Source organism: Carassius auratus, chromosome 47, assembly GCF_003368295.1.
Source record: "Carassius auratus strain Wakin chromosome 47, ASM336829v1, whole genome shotgun sequence".
Lineage (NCBI taxonomy): Eukaryota > Metazoa > Chordata > Actinopteri > Cypriniformes > Cyprinidae > Carassius > Carassius auratus.
Window position 1 is genome coordinate 14,358,151 of NC_039289.1, and position 19,282 is coordinate 14,377,432.

The following is a 19,282-nucleotide window of genomic DNA, read 5'->3' on the forward strand; positions in this document are numbered from 1 at the left end:
TCTTCTTATCAGCAAAACACTATTTTACTCTGCACTTTCAAAGGTAGGCTACGTTCAGACATTTTAGTTTAAACAATGCAAAAAAAAACAAAAAAAAAACATCCAATCAAACTTAAGAAAAATTACAGTAAGCAAATTCACTTGCAACAAATCACTATTGAAATGAGTGGATATTGTGCCATCCTTGTGCGCCATGTCTTCAGGCTTGTTGTTGTGGCAATAACTGATGATACAACACGATTAGCGCCGAACACGCTTTTCTGAGAGGTGCTGCGCCTTCCCATGTATTCAAACGCATTTGAATATACAGGCTTAGAAAAGCCTGTGAATTGCATTACACTCATACCCTAGAAAAGATTTGGGTTAATTTGGCAAACACAGAGTCTCTGAGTCTACAACAGCACTATAGAAATACTCAAACACGCGGATGGGAATTTCAAGAGAGCAGTATTCTCGAGACAGGATTGAGAAAAAGTGCTGACTCTGGTTGCTGCGACCGGCCTGGGTTAAATCCAGTGAAGAGATATGAACACTTTCTAATTTGCTTTCCCCTTTTTAATAATAGATGTGCATAAGTAATTTATGAAAGGCCAGCCAGGCACTGGGCATGGGAAAATTAAACTAATTTTATCGTAAAGTAGGTGGATTTCTATTTTTCATTAGCATGCATACAATTTTCACAATGTTATTCCTCATACTGATGGAATGTAACCAAAGAAAGGTTTTTTTTTTTTTTTTTTTTTGGCTTGTGCACAAGTGAAATTCAAAGATAAAAGTGCCAGGCACTTGCAATTTTCTGCCCCCCCAACATAATTCTGAAAGCTTCTTATTACAGCACAGAATCATTTGCTCTGAGTTAAAGCCACATTAGGATTCACATCTGATGAAATGCAGGATGTCCTTTGTATCATTATTTGAACGCCGCCTCCAAAAGACATGCAAATTTGAACCTCGGCCAACAGAAACATTCCTATTACATTATGCATTATCTTATCTGTGTCAACACTGACACTGTGCCATCTAAAAACGTGTTTTTATATCAAATGCAAATGTTTCCGTCTGTTGATGTTGTGCGGGAACATGTGTGGGATGGAGAAAAGTGCTAATTCGGAATATATATATATATATATATATATATATATATATATATATATATATATATATATATATATATATATATATATATATATATATATATATATATATGAACCTGGGACATAAGCAGATTATGGGTATTTAGAATGGTTTGTTATCATAATATTCTGTGCAGCATATTGCAAACTTGTGTTGGCCAGGTTGAAACATGCTGTTGAAGATCATAGTTAATTCTGCTGATTTATGGTAATTCTGTGGCGCTATCACACGTGGCATCAGAAACACTAACAAGCTTAGCATAAGCTCCTGCTGAAACCTTATGAGGTTTGAATTCCTGCAACGACTGCGGACGGTGGCACACAATCTCACTTCAGCAGAAATGGGCTGATTCCGGCTCTAAAAATTAGTGCTACTGCATATATTTTTTGCAAGGAAAGGTAGTCTGGACCTTGCTGAAACTGCCATGCTTATACATTTGGGGAAAGTCAACTCTTTTAATCATTACTTTGATGAATTTAGCATGAGTTAGTACATTTTTATTCCACAAAAATAGCAAATTAATCAATTAGATCAATGGAGATTATGTTATCAATATTTAGTGCTTGTACTGTAAGTTAGAAAGTAGTATTTTTATGTATTAGGTGTTTTATCTGATTAAACACTTAATAGGATACTCCACCCCCCTCCAAAAAAACAAGTAACCATCCAACACTGCCCTAGCAATCAGAACAACTTGACCAATAACAAAGCACTAGCAGCCACCAAAAATGCCATATCAACCTCTTATCAAACATAGCAACTACTTAGCCACATTATAGGACCTAACCTACACCCCTTTAGCAAATGCATTGCAAAACACCCTAGACACCACCCTGCACTACCTTAGCAACCAACCAGGATGCCTTAGCAACCACCTCAAACACCATAACTTACACTTAGCGACTTCCTAGCAACCACGCAGAAAACATTAGTATTCACGCAGCAGCAGTGTTGGGGGTAATGCGTTACAAGCAACTCGAGTTACATAATCAGATTACCTTTTTCAAGTAACTAGTAAAGTAATGCATTACTTTTTAATTTAAAAGAAAATATATATATATATTTATTTTTTCAATAAAGTAACACCAGCTCCTTTGTTTTCCCATTTACTGACTGACAAGTACAGAGGTGTTGTGTGAACACGATGTAGTTCTAGACTAAATGGGAATGTGCATTAATTCAACCCACTCGCAAAAATAAATAAATAATAAAATAAACAGGTTTAGAATTCATTAAAATGAATTAAAACAACGAAGTGAAAACTCTGAATATGACACAGACCTGCAATAATTAAATATGTTAAATAACACAAGTATCTAATCCCATTTTATTAACTAATGTCTTTGCTGCTGACCTTTGATGATCCAGTTCAACCATACTAATAAGCAAACATTACTTTTGTGTGTGTGTGTGTGTGTGTATTTGTGTTTTGTGTGTTGTTATGGCTGAAGAGTGTTGAACCTTCTTCTCATGTGTTTTACTCTACAGATGTGAATTTACTTTTCCTTCAGCCTGAGGTTTATTCATTACACTTTTTGGCATGACAAGGCTTTTACATTTACTATAAATAAAACTACTTATATTAAAAACAATCAAGCCCTGCTCGTATGTCGTTAATAACTTACCCTTATGTCGTTCCAAACCCGTGAGAATTTAAGATATTTTAGGTTTAGTCCGAGAGCTCTCAGTCCCTCCATTGAAGCTGTGTGTACGGTATACTGTCCATGTCCAGAAAGGTAAGAAAAACATCATCAAAGTAGTCCATGTGACATCAGAGGGTCTGTTAGAATATTTTGAAGCATCGAAAATACATTTTGGTCCAAAAATAGCAAAAACTACGACTTTATTCAGCATTGTCTTCTCTTCCGGGTCTGTTTTGAGTGCGTTCACGACTCTGCAGTGATGCTGCTGATGTGTTTTCTGGTGCGCCCAATAACAGAGATAACACGCCAGCAGCGTCACTGCAGTGTTGTGAACTTTAGCACAGCTTTAGCCTAGCAACCACTCTGAACACCATGACAACCATCTACTAATACCGTAGCAACCACTTATCATTGCTAGAAAAGCGACCCACACACACTTAGAAAACACAGCAAAGCCTAACAACCACCTGGAACACCCTAACAACTTAGCTACTCCCTAGCAACCACACAGACCACCTTGGCAACTGTTGTGTATAGGAAAGTCCTAGCAACCACCCTGAACACAATAACAACCACTTAGCAACACCCTAAAATATCATGCAGAACACCTTAGTAACCACTCAAAAATATCATAGCATAACAACAGCCTAGCAACCACCCGGAACAACATACAAACTTAGCAACACCCTAGCAACCACACAGAACACCTTAGTAACCACGCAGCAACGCATGAGCATAGCAAAGGCCTAGCAACCACTCTGAACACCTTATCAACCAATATCAGTGCCCTAGCACCACCAAGTGCATCATAACAAGCACATATCACGACTCCATACAAACTGATGAAGACTGATGAAGACTCCTCGTAAAACTGCACTCAGAAATCGTTCTTTTTAGACATCAGTTCACCACCTCTAAACTGTCCCCCCTCGTTTTCCTTGTATAATAATTTAATACAGGATGGAACAGTCACTTGTAGCAGGTTACTCGGAAATTTCATTATTATAAACTCCCTGTATTATCGAAATAATACATTTGGAGCCATTATAGTGCCGGTTGACAAGAATGAGGGGAAAGATGAGGACAGGCTCATCTCATTAAAAGAGATGAAATAGTGGAATTAGCTTCAATCTAATTACAAACCACACTATCTAATGTAAAAACATGCCCGTTTTTTTTCTCTCATAGTAATTAGTTTTGGCCTATAAAATGCCACCCTTTAATCATCCAAAGGCAGATGTGATTTGCAGTGCAATTTAATCTTGCTTTAATGAAGAACTAATGGATGCATTGCAAATTACATTTTTTTCCTGTACAGGAGGGAAAAAAAATCTATTTCCTGCTTTTGAAAAGATCAAGAGTATCTGTGATAATAGCCGGAGAGGACCAGAGAGCTCCACTGCATCGAGCCAACAAGCTCTTTTACTCGACTCACCATTCAATAGAAAGGAGGCCACAATTAGCAACAAAGCAGTGAAAATGCATCCGTACAGCAGAATCGCTCGTCTCCCGAAGCCTTGTTAGTGGCAGGGCATAAGTGTCATGGAGGAACAATGGGCCGTGATAAATTACCCTTCTCCAAAAAAAAAGATGTATGGCTAATTTTCAATTATAGCTTAAAAAAGCAACACAGAATGAAGAGAAATTGGACATGTGCGAGGGCGCAAACTAATAGATACACTCGCTCCCATGTCAGCCTCTTCAGTTTTGTCTGATTATGAGAAAATAGTTATCATTTTTCATTCAGGAGGATTTTAGAAGAGTTACGTGCACTATATGGGTCTAGCTCAAAACACTGATCTTTACAAACTTCATGACACCATACCAGAGTGTCACAGAATGGACATCTGAGAAAATATAAACTGAGATTATTTCATAATGATAGGACATTTTTTAATTTGTATTAAACAGTCTCCAACTTTCTGACAGATAGTGAGCAGATGAACCCTTTAACGTGCACTTGTGATGTACTTGAAATCTTAAAAGTATATATTCACACTAACCTAAAGGATTATTGGGAACACCATACTAACACTGTGTTTGACCCCCTGTCACCTTCAGAACTGCTTTAATTCTACGTGGCATTGATTCAACAAGGTGCTGAAAGCATTCTTTAGAAATGTTGGCCCATATTGATAGGATCGCATCTTGCAGTTGATGGAGATTTGTGGGATGCACATCCAGGGCACGAAGCTCCCGTTCCACCACATCCCAAAGATGCTCTATTGGGTTGAGATCTGGTGACTGTGGGGGACGTAAGAGTAAAGTCATCTCATCTTCATGTTCAAGAAACCAATCTGAAATGATTCAAGCTTTGTGACATGGTGCATTATCCTGCTGGAAGTAGCCATCAGAGGATGGGGACATGGTGGTCATAAAGGCATGGACATGGTCAGAAACAATGCTCAGGTAGGTCGTGGCATTTAAACAATGCCCAATTGGCACTAAGGGGCCTAAAGTGTGCCAAGAAAACATCTCCCACACCATTACACCACCACCAGCACCAGCAGCAGCCTGCACAGTGGTAACAAGGCATGATGGATCCACGTTCTCATTCTGTTTACTCCATATTCTGAATCTGACTCATGTGAATTTCTCAACAGAAATCATCAGAGACTCATCAGACCAGGCAACATTTTTCCAGTCTTCAACTGTCCAATTTTGGTGAGCTCGTGCAAATTGTAGCCTCTTTTTTTTTTATTTGTAGTGGAGATGAGTGGTACCCGGTGGGGCCAAAAAAGAACTCTTAAGTTGCATTTTATATAAACTGATATTTAATTGCAATAACCATATATATATATATATATATTATTACATTAAGGTCTCATTTGTTAATGTATTAACCTTTATTGATGTTAGTTAAGAAAAAATGTTCATGTTCACTGTGCATTGCTGTTATTAATATTAACAGTTAAAATGTTAATATGAACATTATCTAAGATTTATGAATGCTTGTTCATTCTTAGTTCATAGTTAACTAATGTTAATGAAACCTTCTTTTGAAATATGAGCAATTCTGTCAACTATAAAGTAATAAAAACATTGAAACTAAGTAAGGGGTCTGTCCAAATGAGCCCTGGAGTATCTTGGTGTGTACGCGTTTGCTAAAAATGAGACAAGACGAAATCCTAATAGAAGTTGGGCTTAACTCCAGAAACAGCCCGTCTGTATATCTGATTACTGGGGGCAGTAATTTCTTTTTTAAATAAGGGAAAAATGGGATAGAATGAATGAAATTTCCCTGTCGTAGTGCAATGATGGTACCTCTGGAGATTATGTATTTTTATAATCATTCATCAGCGGTGAGAGTGCTCGGGCTTAGCATAATGGAATTGGTAAACTGGTTTAAGTCTGAACACGGGCTATACTATCAGTCAGACCATAAACGCTTATATGGAGAAGCCCGTCAGACATTTGCTGCGCCACATACTGTGGGTTATATTGCCTGCAGATTTACACATGTGGGGTGAGAGTGATTGCAGGAACCCTTGCCCCAAATATTTATTCCCAGAAAAACATGAAGCGCTCATGATGAATAACATTTACTGAAGAAACTTGCCTGAGTTTTGGGCACCCAAACATGTTAATGCATGTAAATGCTTAAAGCATATTAAATATGAATATCAATCTATAACGGACTAGTGTTGTTTAAATAAAACATGCGGCTAACTTTAGTTTAATATGACTTTGCCATTTCAAGTGCTTGAACAGACTACATTTTATTAATTTTTATTCATGTTAAATGAATAACTATGATTTATGTTATTTTTATATTTATGATAATTATTTAAATATATTTTATAGTAAATATACAGTAAGAATAAGTATAAATGTATATATATGTATGTAATATGTATACATAATAAATGTATGTAACTACATATTATTAAACAACTAATATAGTATTATATTAAGAGGCCATTGTTTTGCTTGAAAAGGTTTTATTTATTTATTTATTTATTTTTTATCTAATATTAGTGGCTAAAATCAGTGTACAGTGAGAGAATATCTAAATGAAATTCTTGGTATTTTACCACTAGATGTCAGTATCAGATTTGCCTCATTTTTTCAACTTCTTTCATTTAATTTGTGATCTCAGTCTGTTAGTGAAAGACAGTTATTTTATTTTATTTTAAATTAACAAACAAGTCAACATGAATTTCTGAAATTTTGAATGCATGGTTTGCAATTTGTATAGCTTTTTATTGGTGATTTTGTCATAGCATAGCAGTTTTGTTCCAGCCACAATTTAAAATACATAAATTAAAGAAATAATAAAGCAAAATAAAAAGTAGAAAGAAGGGATAGTGTTTATATCAAAGTTCTGTTTAATAACTTTAAATGTGTCATATTCAGAAAACTGAATATTTGGTGCTTTGGTTAGCTACTGGTGGTATTCTCTTTATTAAATAATCTGATCATTAAAATACCAATATTAAGAATTTTTTTTTAAGCAATTATGTAAATATATAATGCATGCTGTAAATGTGTGAAAAAGTGTAGCCTATATAATAGAGCTTTAATTACTAATTAGTAAAATTCATATGCACCAGTAAATGTAATGATAAAGTTATGGGAATATATTTAAAGTAGCCCATGGGAAAAAAATAATTGCCTAAAAGTAATAAATTATATTAAATGTACCAAGTATCAAAGGTACAAGTGAATGACATAAACAATAGAATATACTGAATATCTCTCAAACTGATTCAGTAAGTAAATAAAATTTGGTAGCATGCCTCTGCTTCATTTTATATGTAAAGTCCAGAGGGACGCATGTTTTCCCAGTTTGCATTGCAGTTGCTGGATTTATAATTAGGAGTGCTTGATAAGGTAAGCAACACTATTACTACTGCAGATAGCTGAGGTTAGTGATCTGAACAAATACCTGACCATAAGTTTTAAACTCCAGCATGTGAGTCATCACATTAATGCAACCACATAACAATGAACTAAAAACACTGAGAACACCTTAACAGACGTTTAGTAATACCATAGCAGCCACCCAGAACACCATGAAAACACTAAACAATGCTAAATATTACAAATATGAACAGTTTTCAAAGGTTCAATGAAAATTACTAACTTTTTCATAATGTATAATGCTTAAGCTTTTTAAAAATAAATAATTATATAATCAATAAATATTATAATTTATAAACACACACACACACAAAACACAGGCTAAAGTTTAAGTATATTTTATTTGGATTCTCCTTAACTCTGTTGTCTTGGATTCGGATTTGCGATTCACAAAACAAATCACATAAAGCTGTTTGTGTAGTGAAAGTAAAAGTAAAAGTCAACAGAAACATTTATACTTGAGTTAAGTAAAGAAAAAAATACAGTTATATAGTAAAAGTTTATTTATAGTTCTTTGCAATACATCATCTCGGGTTAAAGTACTGTATTTAGTGTGAAGGAGTTCCGCAGGGTTCACTGTTAAACCCAGTAGAGTTCTAGAACTTTACCCAGCATTCTTTTCGCGCTAAACATGGAGGAACTGACGGTGGAGGTCCGTGGCTCCAATGGAGCTTATTATAAGGTAAATATTTTACTCCATTCTCTTTTACAGTGCACACGCATTCATCTCTTAAGACAGCGAGGATGATAAAACCTTGCAGAAAATATTGGAAATCGAGCTACATCTTTGCGTTACTTTCGACGCATATAAATAGTAACGTTACTCGACTCGGTGGCTGTTAGCCTTTAGCCGGTTAGCAGTTGCGCGAGGATGGTATTTAAATAACAAAAACAGTACACAAGAATAATGCTAACGTTTATTTAACTTTGACTTCAAGTACGAAAGTGTTTTGCATTAGGAGAAACTGAGTTTCAAGGTTAGAGTAACTGACTTTTGGTTTCAGTTTGTTTATCTGCTAAGTGTTTAATATTATTCAGTCGGGCGCTCGGTTATAATCGTCTTTCAGCGATTTATATGAACAAAACCATAATGAATGCTTAGATAAAAGACAATACTACTTAAACACTAATATAAAAATCAGTAATTAGGTGTTGTTGTTCATTTCAATGATGCTCTCGGTGGTTTCACTATCATTATAGTGAAGCAAATTATGCTCTATTAACTATGCAGAGCCATTTATAATGAAAATAATCTGTTTATCTGAACAAATGAGATGGATGTGTGGGTTCAGCTGAAAGAAAAGATGCCAATTTAAGGTGTGGTCAGAAATGATCAGATCGTGTATTCCCAGTTTCTCTCAAGAAACATCCAAGCAGTGTGTCTCTAGTGTAGTTTACTGTATACATGAGTCTATAGCTTTCTGTCTTGAATATATCTCTATATTAATAAACACTAGTGGCTCTGGAGAGTCTAACTGAAGTTGTTATTCCCTCTCCATCTCATCCTTCAATTATTAGCTCAGGTTTATCATGTCAGCTGTTCTCTGTCCATCAGCAGATATTTTAACACCGCTCTATTTTGAGAGGAGGTTTAGGGAGACCAGCTGTGATTCTGGAGTCAGTTGGCATTGAAAGGCAGCTGGGATTGAAGTATCCGTTTATTTGTATATCATACACTGAGTTTATATTTGATCGATACCACCGAGCAAAACAACACTCCTCTTGAAACATTGTTTTAATGTTTTATTCATCAGAATACTATTATGCGATATTATTGCTTTTATGACAAAATGAGTTGTATGTTTAACCACACTTCAAATAATTTGATTCATTGAAAAGTTATTGTGTGATTTCAGCTGGGAAAACACAATTAGAATTTATATATATATATATATATATATATATATATATGTATGTATGTATGTATGTATGTGTTGGAAAAGTTTACAGTGTTTGTTCGTTTTATACATTTTAGCTATTTGTATTATAAATTTGTTATACATTTAAAAAAATATTAATATTGTGGTGTTTAGTCTTTTGAATCGCTTAACTTTTGGACAAGTGCTATTTTAGTATTTTTTTAAATATTGTTTTTATTGTTATTTTGAATTAGTTTGAAAACTTGATTGAGTTTTCTATATAAATAAAAATTATTTTTAATTTAACATAATTGCAGTTAGCTGCCATGTCAACATTTATTTGTTTATTTTGAGAAAGAATAATATTTATTCCAGCTTTATTAACAGTATTTTGAAGTTTTAGTTAAAACGCAATTTCATAATATAATAGTATTAGCAAATTCTATTCAATAGAGCTTAGTCTTTTGCTGTTATTTTATTATTATTTAAATGCCATTATAGTTTTTATTGATGTTTTTAATTTATTTTTATTTTAGATTTTTACATACATTTTATTTTAAATCCATTTTATATTTACACTTTTTTTTCAGTCAGGTACCAGGTCATTTCTTTCTTTATTTTCTTCTGACAAATTTGTATACTTTATTTGAATTGAGCTTTAATTCAAATAACGCTTTTTTAACGATTTTAACCCTGTTTTGCACTGCAAAATTCACAACTTTTATAATAGCATTAGTAGATCCACTTTTTAATAAAACAAAAAACAAAATAAATAAGTTATTAATATATATATATATAAATATATTATTATAAATTTTTATAAATCTCATTATTCCAGGGCTTTGTCAAAGACGTTCACGATGACTCGCTCTCCGTTTCGTTTGAGAATAAGTGAGTAGAAGCTAATTGTTTCCAATCATGACGTAGCTTTCGTAATGCGCTTTGGTAGACGAGCATCATTATATCAATGTTTTTCTCAGCTGGCAGCCTGAAAGACAAGTTCCCTTCAGCGATGTGCGGTTACCTCCTCCCGCTGACGGCAAGAAGGAGATCAGCGAAGGAGAGGAAGTGGAGGTGAAGTCAGACGTGCTTCTGTAAGAGCCCCGTACAGCCTCGAAGCTCTTAACACGTGTTGTTCTGCGTTCAGATCCTGTCGCGAGCGAACGAGCAGGAGCCCTGCGGCTGGTGGCTGGCCAAAGTGCGCATGATGAAAGGAGCCGTGAGTGTCTCTCGCTAAACTCTCCGTCTCCTCTGAAGGGCTCCGAGTTCACTTTCGCTTCTGCTTCCTGCAGTTCTACGTTATCGAGTACGCGGCGTGTGACGCGACCTACAACGAGATCGTGACGTTCGAGCGCCTGCGCCCGGTCAACCGCAGTAAAGCTGTGACGGAGAACACGTTCTTCAAGTGCAGTGTCCCCGTCCCGGATGACCTCAGAGCAGCGTGAGTACAGCCTCAGGACGGACACATCACTGCAATCACTCACACAAGCACAACCATATCATACCTACTGAGGTGCATCCTGGGATACTGGTATCTACCTAATATCTAAACAAAAACTCTTGTATTATACCAATTCGGTTTTTGTCATGAAGATAGCGTTAGATGCTGACATGGCATTACAAGTAAATAATTCATAACTACTAATACTACTATTAATATCTAAACAAAATAGAAGCTGGCATTTGTATTTGGTGTGTTTTTTTGTTTTGTTTTGTTTTTAATCGCATAGCTTTTGGATTATTATTTTTTGTTGTTATTCAAATGTTGTTATTTTTTTTTACTTAAAGTTTTGAATTGGCTTTAATTTCTTTAAAAAAAAAATTCCAAAAATGTCCATTTATTTTCCAGTTTTATTTTTAAAAAGTTAATAATGTATTTAAAAATTATAAAACTATAATAATCTATAATAATAATAATAATAATAATAAATATTTTCAAATAAAAATGAAATGTAACATAAATATTTAAAAACAAATTATTTGAATTTGTCAAGAAATTAGTAAATGTTCGAATTAGATTTGTTTTAAATTTCCAGTTGTTCAAGTTTTCCTAAAAAGAAAGTTAATAAAATATATATATATATAAATATTAAAAAGTTAATAAAATATATAACAAATTATATATATATATATATATATATATATGTATGTGTGTGTGTACACATGCATAATTTCCCCACAATTTCACACATTTAATCATAAGAGTTGATTGGATTTTAAATGCATTTGATCATAAATTATAAATATAATAATAATAAGAATAATAAATTCACAAAAAAAAGACTAATTCAGTAATGAGGGTCACCACTGTATATCAAAGACAATTTGGGTGTGAGATGTGCTTAATTATCTTTTGTAAAACATTTTTTTCACATAAGATTTTGGTGTGAATCGTAACACGTATAATGGCAAGAGTGTTGATTAAAACCATGAGCTGGTTTCTTCTTGGCTCGTGTTAGATGTGAGAACGAACAAGCCCACAAGGACTTCAAAAAGGCGGTCGGAGCCATTCGGATCGTCTACAGCCCGGAGCAGAGTGAACTGGTTGTGTTGGTGAGTCCCAGTTAACCTCGGCACTTCTGAGAGCAGGTGTAAACCTCACTAAAGCTTAACCAACACTGTTCCCCAAACACCTGTAGTCCTTGAGCGAAGCCACCGTCAAGCGCGTCTCTCTGCTGAGTGACATGCACTTACGCAGCATCCGCACCAAACTCCTGCTCATGTCCCGCAACCAGGAGGCCACCAAACATCTGGAGGTACGTGGATACTGTTCGGTTATTTATTTGGTCAGTTAATGTTACTTAGGTTTACTCTCTCAAACGTGAACACCTCTGTGTTTGTAGAGTACGAAGCAGCTGGCGTCGGCGTTTCAGGAGGAGTTCACTGTGAGAGAGGACCTCATGGGTCTGGCCATCGGGAGCCACGGCAGTAACATTCAGCAGGCCAGAAAGGTGCCAGGAGTGACCGCCATCGAGCTGGACGAGGACACGCGCACCTTCAGGGTGTACGGAGAGGTGCGTCCGCCCCCGGCACACACACGCATCACGCTAGACAGACGCTGTGTGACGGATACCATGCATTCTTGAATGTCTCGTTGCAGACGGCTGAGGCGGTACAGAAAGCAAGGAATTATCTGGAGTTTCTGGAAGATTCAGTGCAGATTCCTCGCAATCTTGTTGGTATGCACTTATTTTATTTTTATCAAATTGTACAAAGCTTAAAATTAATGTAAAATAATTTAGACTGCAATTCCCTTGTTTTAGAATTATTTATATATAGTACGTAGTATTTATTAATGCTTTTAATTAGCTTTATTTTGTATATTTTTCCGTTTTTGGTTTAATTCTAGTTTTAAGTTTTAGATATTTTATTTTTGGCATTAATTTATTTTTATTTCAGGGTTAGTAATTTTAAAATTTCAATCAACTTTTTTCAGATAGTTTCTTATTTATGAATTTTTTTATTTATTTTATTTTTTAATTTTTTTTAGTTTTTCATATGAAATTTATACTTTACTTAACTCTATTGTACTTTAGTTATATGACAGAATATGTTTTGAAAGTAGTTTTTTATTTACCAGTAACAACATTTTAGTGCAACGGGAAATTGTTCGCAACCTAATTCTTTTATTTTAATATTATATATGTATTTCAACAAATTTGTTTTGGTTAGTTGTCAAGGTAAAAATTCTTATTTAAGTTTCATTTAAAGTTTAAATTTCTAAAATAAGTTTAATTTAATTTCTGCACAGGAGTTCACTCGCAAATCGTAACTTTTTATAATATGAGGTGGGAACGTGATCATCTTAAAAAAGATAATGTAAATGATTAGTGGGGAAGCACAAAGTTTCTCAAGGTTTGTGAAAGAACACAAAAGCATGGAAATGGAGTCAGTTTATTTTTTTATCATGTTAACTTTAGCTTTCAAAATTATGCTGACAAATCACTTCTCTTTGTAGGGAAGGTTATTGGAAAAAGTGGCAAGGTTATCCAGGAGATTGTGGATAAATCTGGTGTAGTGAGAGTACGCATCGAAGGAGACAACGACAACAAACTCCCCCGACAGGAAGTAAGACCTCTGACAGTAGCACTGAGAAGAAGCCAGATCTATATATAAATACATTCAATAATGTATCTTTGTTCTTAGGGAATGGTGCCATTTACATTTGTTGGAACGAAGGAGAGCATCAGCAACGTTCAGGTCCTGCTGGAGTACCATATATCTTATCTGAAGGTGAGTATGAGAAGGCTGTCGGCGCGGTGCTGAAAGTGTTGGAGGAGCTGAAGCTGAAGCTTGTCTGTGGTGCAGGAGGTGGAGCAGCTGCGGCTGGAGCGGCTGCAGATCGACGAGCAGCTGCGTCAGATCGGGATGGGCTACAGGCCTGTCCCAAACCGCCCCGCGACTGAGGAGAGCCGCTCGTACTCCAGCAGGGGCCGCGGCCGCCGGGGGCCCGCACACACGTCCGGCTACGGTACGGGGAACCTCTCGAAATAAACACGTCCAGGTCATGCTTCAGCACACATTCAGAGGAAATCATAGATTCAGTGAAAGCTGTTTTGCAGGCACTAACTCCGAGCACTCGTACCCCTCGGAGACGGACTCTGAGCGCAGGGAGGAGATGAGAGACTGGTCCATGGCAGGAGAGGAGGCCGAGCACATCCCCAGACAGCAGAGGGACAGCCGGAGGAGACCGGGAGAGGGACGGGGACGCGGAGGACCCGGGGGCAGGGGACGCGGATCAGGAAGAGGGCCGTCCAACTCCATCAGCTCAGGTATACTGGCCCCCTTTCTGCCCTTCATCAGGAAACACACGTGATCACCAGCACAGGTTTTACAGCTTTGTTTTTTCCCCAAATTCTGCATTCTCCTTTCATTTTTTATTTTTTCTGTTATTTATTTGAATAATTGAATATTCATTCATTTTTAACATTTAAGAACTTACCGAAATTGGCATACAAAATTTTCGCACGTCAAAAAATAAATTCGACCTCACGTTATGTCAATCACGATTGGACACTGCCTCCGAAACTTTCGTCCGTCAAAAAAAAAATTCGGAACGGGTTCGATTTACTGCATTTTTTGCATTCGTAAAAACCATAGACTGTATAAAAACACATTGTGAGAGACGTTATGAGCCACTGTAAAACTGCTGGCAATGGTGGTGAATCGCCAGTGCTCAGATTCCTACAATTCGTACCTTAGACAAACTGCCAGTCTCTGTTTAGGATCAATTGATTCACAGAAAATGGTGGTCGTCTTTTTAATAGGTGGTTCCAGTATCGCTAGCAAAACATCAACCTGAGCCTCTGACATTGGAAAGTAAGCTTTAATCGGTCTGGATAATCCCACTCTTCTTGGAGGTGGAACGCTCCTTCCTTTCTAAACAATCGCAGGAGTGGATGCTCTTTCTTTTTAAGAAGAGAGAGGACAAAAAAAATCATCCTCAATACTTAAAGACGACAGTTTGTATTGTTTTGTGTGCAATGACCTTTAACAATATAAATTGAAATGCTAAATGAGATTAAATTTTTTTGAAAATTACCTTTTATTTGTCAAAATTTTTCATGGTTCAATATGAATTCATCAACAACAGCTGCGTTTACGTGGACCCTTCTAATCCGATCCTAATATGCCTAGAAGCACAATCAGAATAAAAAAGTCACATGTAAACACATCAATCAGATTGCATTGGCCTGATCTGGCTAAAATTTCGATCGGATCGTAAGTGGTGTTTAATCTGAGTGAGAGGACATGTGAACTCTTGATCGGATTGAAAACCGAGACGTAATGACGTATGACACGCGGAACGAGGAAGTGTCATAAATAAGTGTCCTGTCATTATAAATCTCCCCTTTCACTCAGCGTATGTGAAGTGGAGCACGACCACGTCCCACCAGTCCTCGTTTAAGACTCTCATCAACAGACGACTAGTTTTGGGTGTGGGAAGAGGCACTTTTACACCCTTTTTTATTTTTTTAAAGTTACATTAAGCAGCACAACTGTTCATGTGCTGCTTGAAGTAAATACATTTCACGTGTGCTTTTTAAAACAGCATGCTACAAGCAGCGGGAAACTCTGTATATTCATGCAGTGTGCACAAGTCAAAAGAGTAAATCTGATCAGAAACTTGTGACATATCAACCCGATCACTTTATTAAAACATATCAGATCAAAACAAATAATGCATGTGTGATTAAAGTAATGAGACTGTTTACTGTTCTATAGTAGCATATTTCTGTCTTTTTATTTCTCCAAGTTAAACCAGACTTTTGTTTGAGAAGGTTGTAGTGAAGGCTTTTCATCTGCATTTTTGGCATCGCAAAAATCATACGGCACTAAGATTTATGTTTTATGGAGGAGGAAGATTATATATCATGGCCATGAATAAAAAATTCCCTTGTTTTAGTTCAATTGTGGCTCTAAGAATAGTAAGACATTGCCATGATTTACCTAAAAAGAGGAAACAAGTTATGTTGTGGTGACAGTTTAACTAAAAGTCAGGTCCCGTATTCATAAAGATTCTAAGAATCCTCTCAGAAACTCTTAATTTAGCTTAAAAACTTTTACGTAGGAGTCTTCGCTTAAGAGCGATTCAGGACCGATCGGAGAGCAACTCTGAGTAAGAAAAAGACAAAAACTTTCATCTTAGTGAGGAGGCGGGGTTGACCCCGTTGCTATGTATGACACAATCTTTTGAAGACTGTGATTGGTTGGTTGTACAAGAAGGAAAAAAAGAGTGATTTTAAGTATATTCTATTTCTCACTTTGAATTTACATGCGTAATTTATCCTATTTGACCATTTTCTCTCTCTCTCTCTCTCTCTCACATACACACACACTATATGTGCGTATCTAAATCCTTGTTTTTATTTGCTTTTAATTTCCTATAAGGTATTTGATTGGCTTAGAATGATACAAATTGTTCCACTCTTTCTAATTACAGTGATTGCTGTCCTATTTAAGTGCAGTTTGAATGTTGGTTTTAATGTATCAAACATGGAATCAAAACCAAGAAGGGTGAGAAAGCCAAACTGGACAGAGGAACAGTGTTTACTGTGAGCCCAGTTAGTGGATGAACACAAGGCCATTCTTAAAGGAAAATTCAAGCCGGGTGTCACAGCAAGGGACAAGAAGCAGACAAGGGAGCGTATAGCACAAACTATTAATGGTTCATTCCCCCTGCTTGTGTGCACCTATAAGCCTGCTATATTCATAAATGCAGTTTTTAGAGCCTGCAAGGTGGGAATCTCCAGTGGAAACTAAATGAACTGTGACACAATAAGATGTTCTGAAAGTGCTGTAATTGTTTGTGTGATCACTCTGCTTACAGAAGGTTGTGACAGACCCAAATCATCACTATTGCATTGTTGCATCTTCCCAGTTGCCAAATATCATAATGTAGTGATTACTTTATATATTAAATTATAAATTATTCTATAATCTATAGCGTCTTATTAACTCACTGTCATCCATTGTCTGCAACACATTTCTTCTGCCTCTTCGTCTTTCTGCCATTTTCTCCTCTGCTAAAGAAACTCTTTAAGCCTCTTAAAAGTCCTCGTCTGTGCTCCAAACAAGTTTGACCTTAAGACCTCTTTTAAGGGTTAAGATGCTTTCTGAATTACTTTTTTCTTTACTAGGATTTTTTCTTTAATTTTATGAGTAAATGCCCACATTTCTAAGAATTTTCTTAGAATTTTGTCACTAGGAGCTACTTTTTGCATTTAGATTCTTGATACGGGCCCTGGAACTTTTTAATAAAACATTTCCACAAATTGATGAGGGGACAAACCTTTTTTTGAAAAACTAAATTTACTAAACTATTAATAAATAAAATTTTGCACAGACAAGCACGTCTGAAAATGTTTACAAATCTAGTTGTTCTGTAATTAATGAATAGGTTTGTGTCCTTGCATGTTGCATTGCACTGTAAGTATTAATTGTAGTTGTTGTGTTTCCGGTCAGTCCTGAAGGATCCAGATGGAAACCCGTACAGTCTGCTGGACAACACGGAGACAGATCAGACGGCAGACACAGATGGCAGTGAGTCGCAGGTGAACCCCAGCCGTCGCAGGCGCTCGCGTCGCCGCCGCACAGATGAAGACAGCACAGTCATGGACGGCATGAGCGAGTCTGACAGCGCCTCCCTCAGCGAGGACGGCCTCGGTAGGACCAGCTTCACTGCAGCTTACCGTCTCAAATAAAGTCTAGAAACGTTCAACTGCAACACTTTTACTTAGTATTGAGGTTGTTTTTATTCAGATCAATGTGAAAATCAATCCATGTACCCAAAACATGACCAATTCCACAAATTGCAATTAACTCTAGGCTTTTTCCAAAACGACTGTGTATTTAAGGTCAGGCTTTTCACTGGTCTCTTGTAGATGATGCTGAAGCTAAACCCCAGCGGCGCAATCGTAGCCGCCGCCGCCATCTCCAGCCTCCTGAGGAGAGACAGCCGAGCTCCGGTAGGAATTAACACAGTCTGTTCCTCACGCAAAGCTATTTCATTATAGACCTATAAAGCTCGTTGGATAATGAAATTATTGATGTCTTTTGCAGTTACTGTGGCTGACTACATATCACGAGCCGAATCTGAGAGCAGACGGAGAAACGCGAGAGATCTGAGGAAGAACAAATACGACATGGTGACTCTAGATTTCTTCTTTTATGCATCGCAGTGACTAGTTTTCAAATGAAGAACATGTTGAGATGTTTTGTGTGGTCCACAGGGTCAAGTGGAGCTCATATCGGAGCACGGCCCCGCTGAAGCCGTGAGCAATGGCCCAACCAAAGCAGACGATCAGAGCAAAATGCCACGAGCTTCTGCTGAGAAGACACCCAAAGCCAAGCCAGCCGTCGTCAACGGAGTCTCCTAATCCGTCCGCTTCTTTTCTCCAAACTCATAACCTCTACAGTTTTACAATAGTGCTTGTACAAGCTTGCCAAAGATAGACGTACGGACTTACACATTCTCGATTGCACTCTTCAGTTCCTTCACTATGGAACCGATAATTACAATGAAACAAATAAACCTGTATTCCTGATCGGATGTTGTGCCTTCAGAGCATAGTTTCAACATTTTGTTGGCTGGCTATAGAGCAAACAAACAAAACAAAAAAAACACTTGTCTGAATACAGAAAGATTTGCAGACATTCTTAGCTGCTTTTTGTTACGTTTTTAATATGCAACCACTTCTTCACGAGGGGTTATGGGAAAAAGGAGGTTTTGCACTGAAATAATTTCTTGACCTTTTAGAATAACGTTAGTCTGGAAACTGGTCTGCCAACTGTCCATTTTAAATGCTGTATGTACAACACTTCCTGAATGATTGCATTGGGTTCATCTTTTGCCTGTTGGGTTGTTGTAATGGTGGCAACCAATTATTTGGTTTATTTATTTTAAAATGTACAGTATTTAAAGTTAACAACGCAGTGGTTTTTAACACTAAACTGCCTGTTTAAACTTCTTAGCACGCAGATTACAAATCTGGGCTACTGAAAGATCAATTTCCAGATGTTTTGTTCTGTAAACTACTTTCTTTAGTCCTTGTTTTTTTCTTTTTAAGATCATTCTGGTTGTTTGATGTGCAATATGTTTTTTTTGTATGCAGGTAATTCATAAATAAACATTTGATCTTCCAGCCAAATTTTCAAAGTTGGTGTATCAGTTGTTTTTGTCTTTCTTGGTCAAACAAGGCTCCTGAATATTTCAGCTTTGTGTAAAGGTGTGGTAACTTTTGAAATTATTTAGGGAATCTGAATGGGGTTGAGAATTTTGCA

The 19,282-nt window shown here is 36.6% G+C and overlaps 1 protein-coding gene across 1 annotated transcript; it reads left to right on the forward strand.

Annotated features, from left to right (window-relative positions):
- Window positions 1-8,199: 8,199 nt before the first annotated feature.
- On the forward strand, window positions 8,200-19,157 carry LOC113065190 (fragile X mental retardation syndrome-related protein 1-like). The gene is made up of 17 exons (XM_026236438.1): window positions 8,200-8,322; window positions 10,338-10,390; window positions 10,480-10,573; window positions 10,647-10,718; window positions 10,792-10,940; window positions 11,959-12,052; window positions 12,139-12,255; window positions 12,343-12,513; window positions 12,600-12,678; window positions 13,458-13,567; window positions 13,646-13,732; window positions 13,808-13,970; window positions 14,062-14,271; window positions 17,465-17,665; window positions 17,884-17,967; window positions 18,062-18,147; window positions 18,232-19,157. Exons 1-17 carry the CDS (start codon window positions 8,272-8,274, stop codon window positions 18,376-18,378), a joined length of 1,968 nt encoding a protein of 655 aa, XP_026092223.1. The 5' UTR covers window positions 8,200-8,271; the 3' UTR covers window positions 18,379-19,157.
- Window positions 19,158-19,282: the final 125 nt, after the last annotated feature.

Bases quoted from the DNA above. Each gene is read 5' to 3' on its own strand.
- LOC113065190 (XM_026236438.1), top strand. From the start codon at position 8,272: ATGGAGGAACTGACGGTGGAGGTCCGTGGCTCCAATGGAGCTTATTAT. The intron at 13,733-13,807 runs GTGAGTATGAGA...TCTGTGGTGCAG, and splicing joins ACCATATATCTTATCTGAAG to GAGGTGGAGCAGCTGCGGCT. The intron at 13,971-14,061 runs GTACGGGGAACC...GCTGTTTTGCAG, and splicing joins CGCACACACGTCCGGCTACG to GCACTAACTCCGAGCACTCG.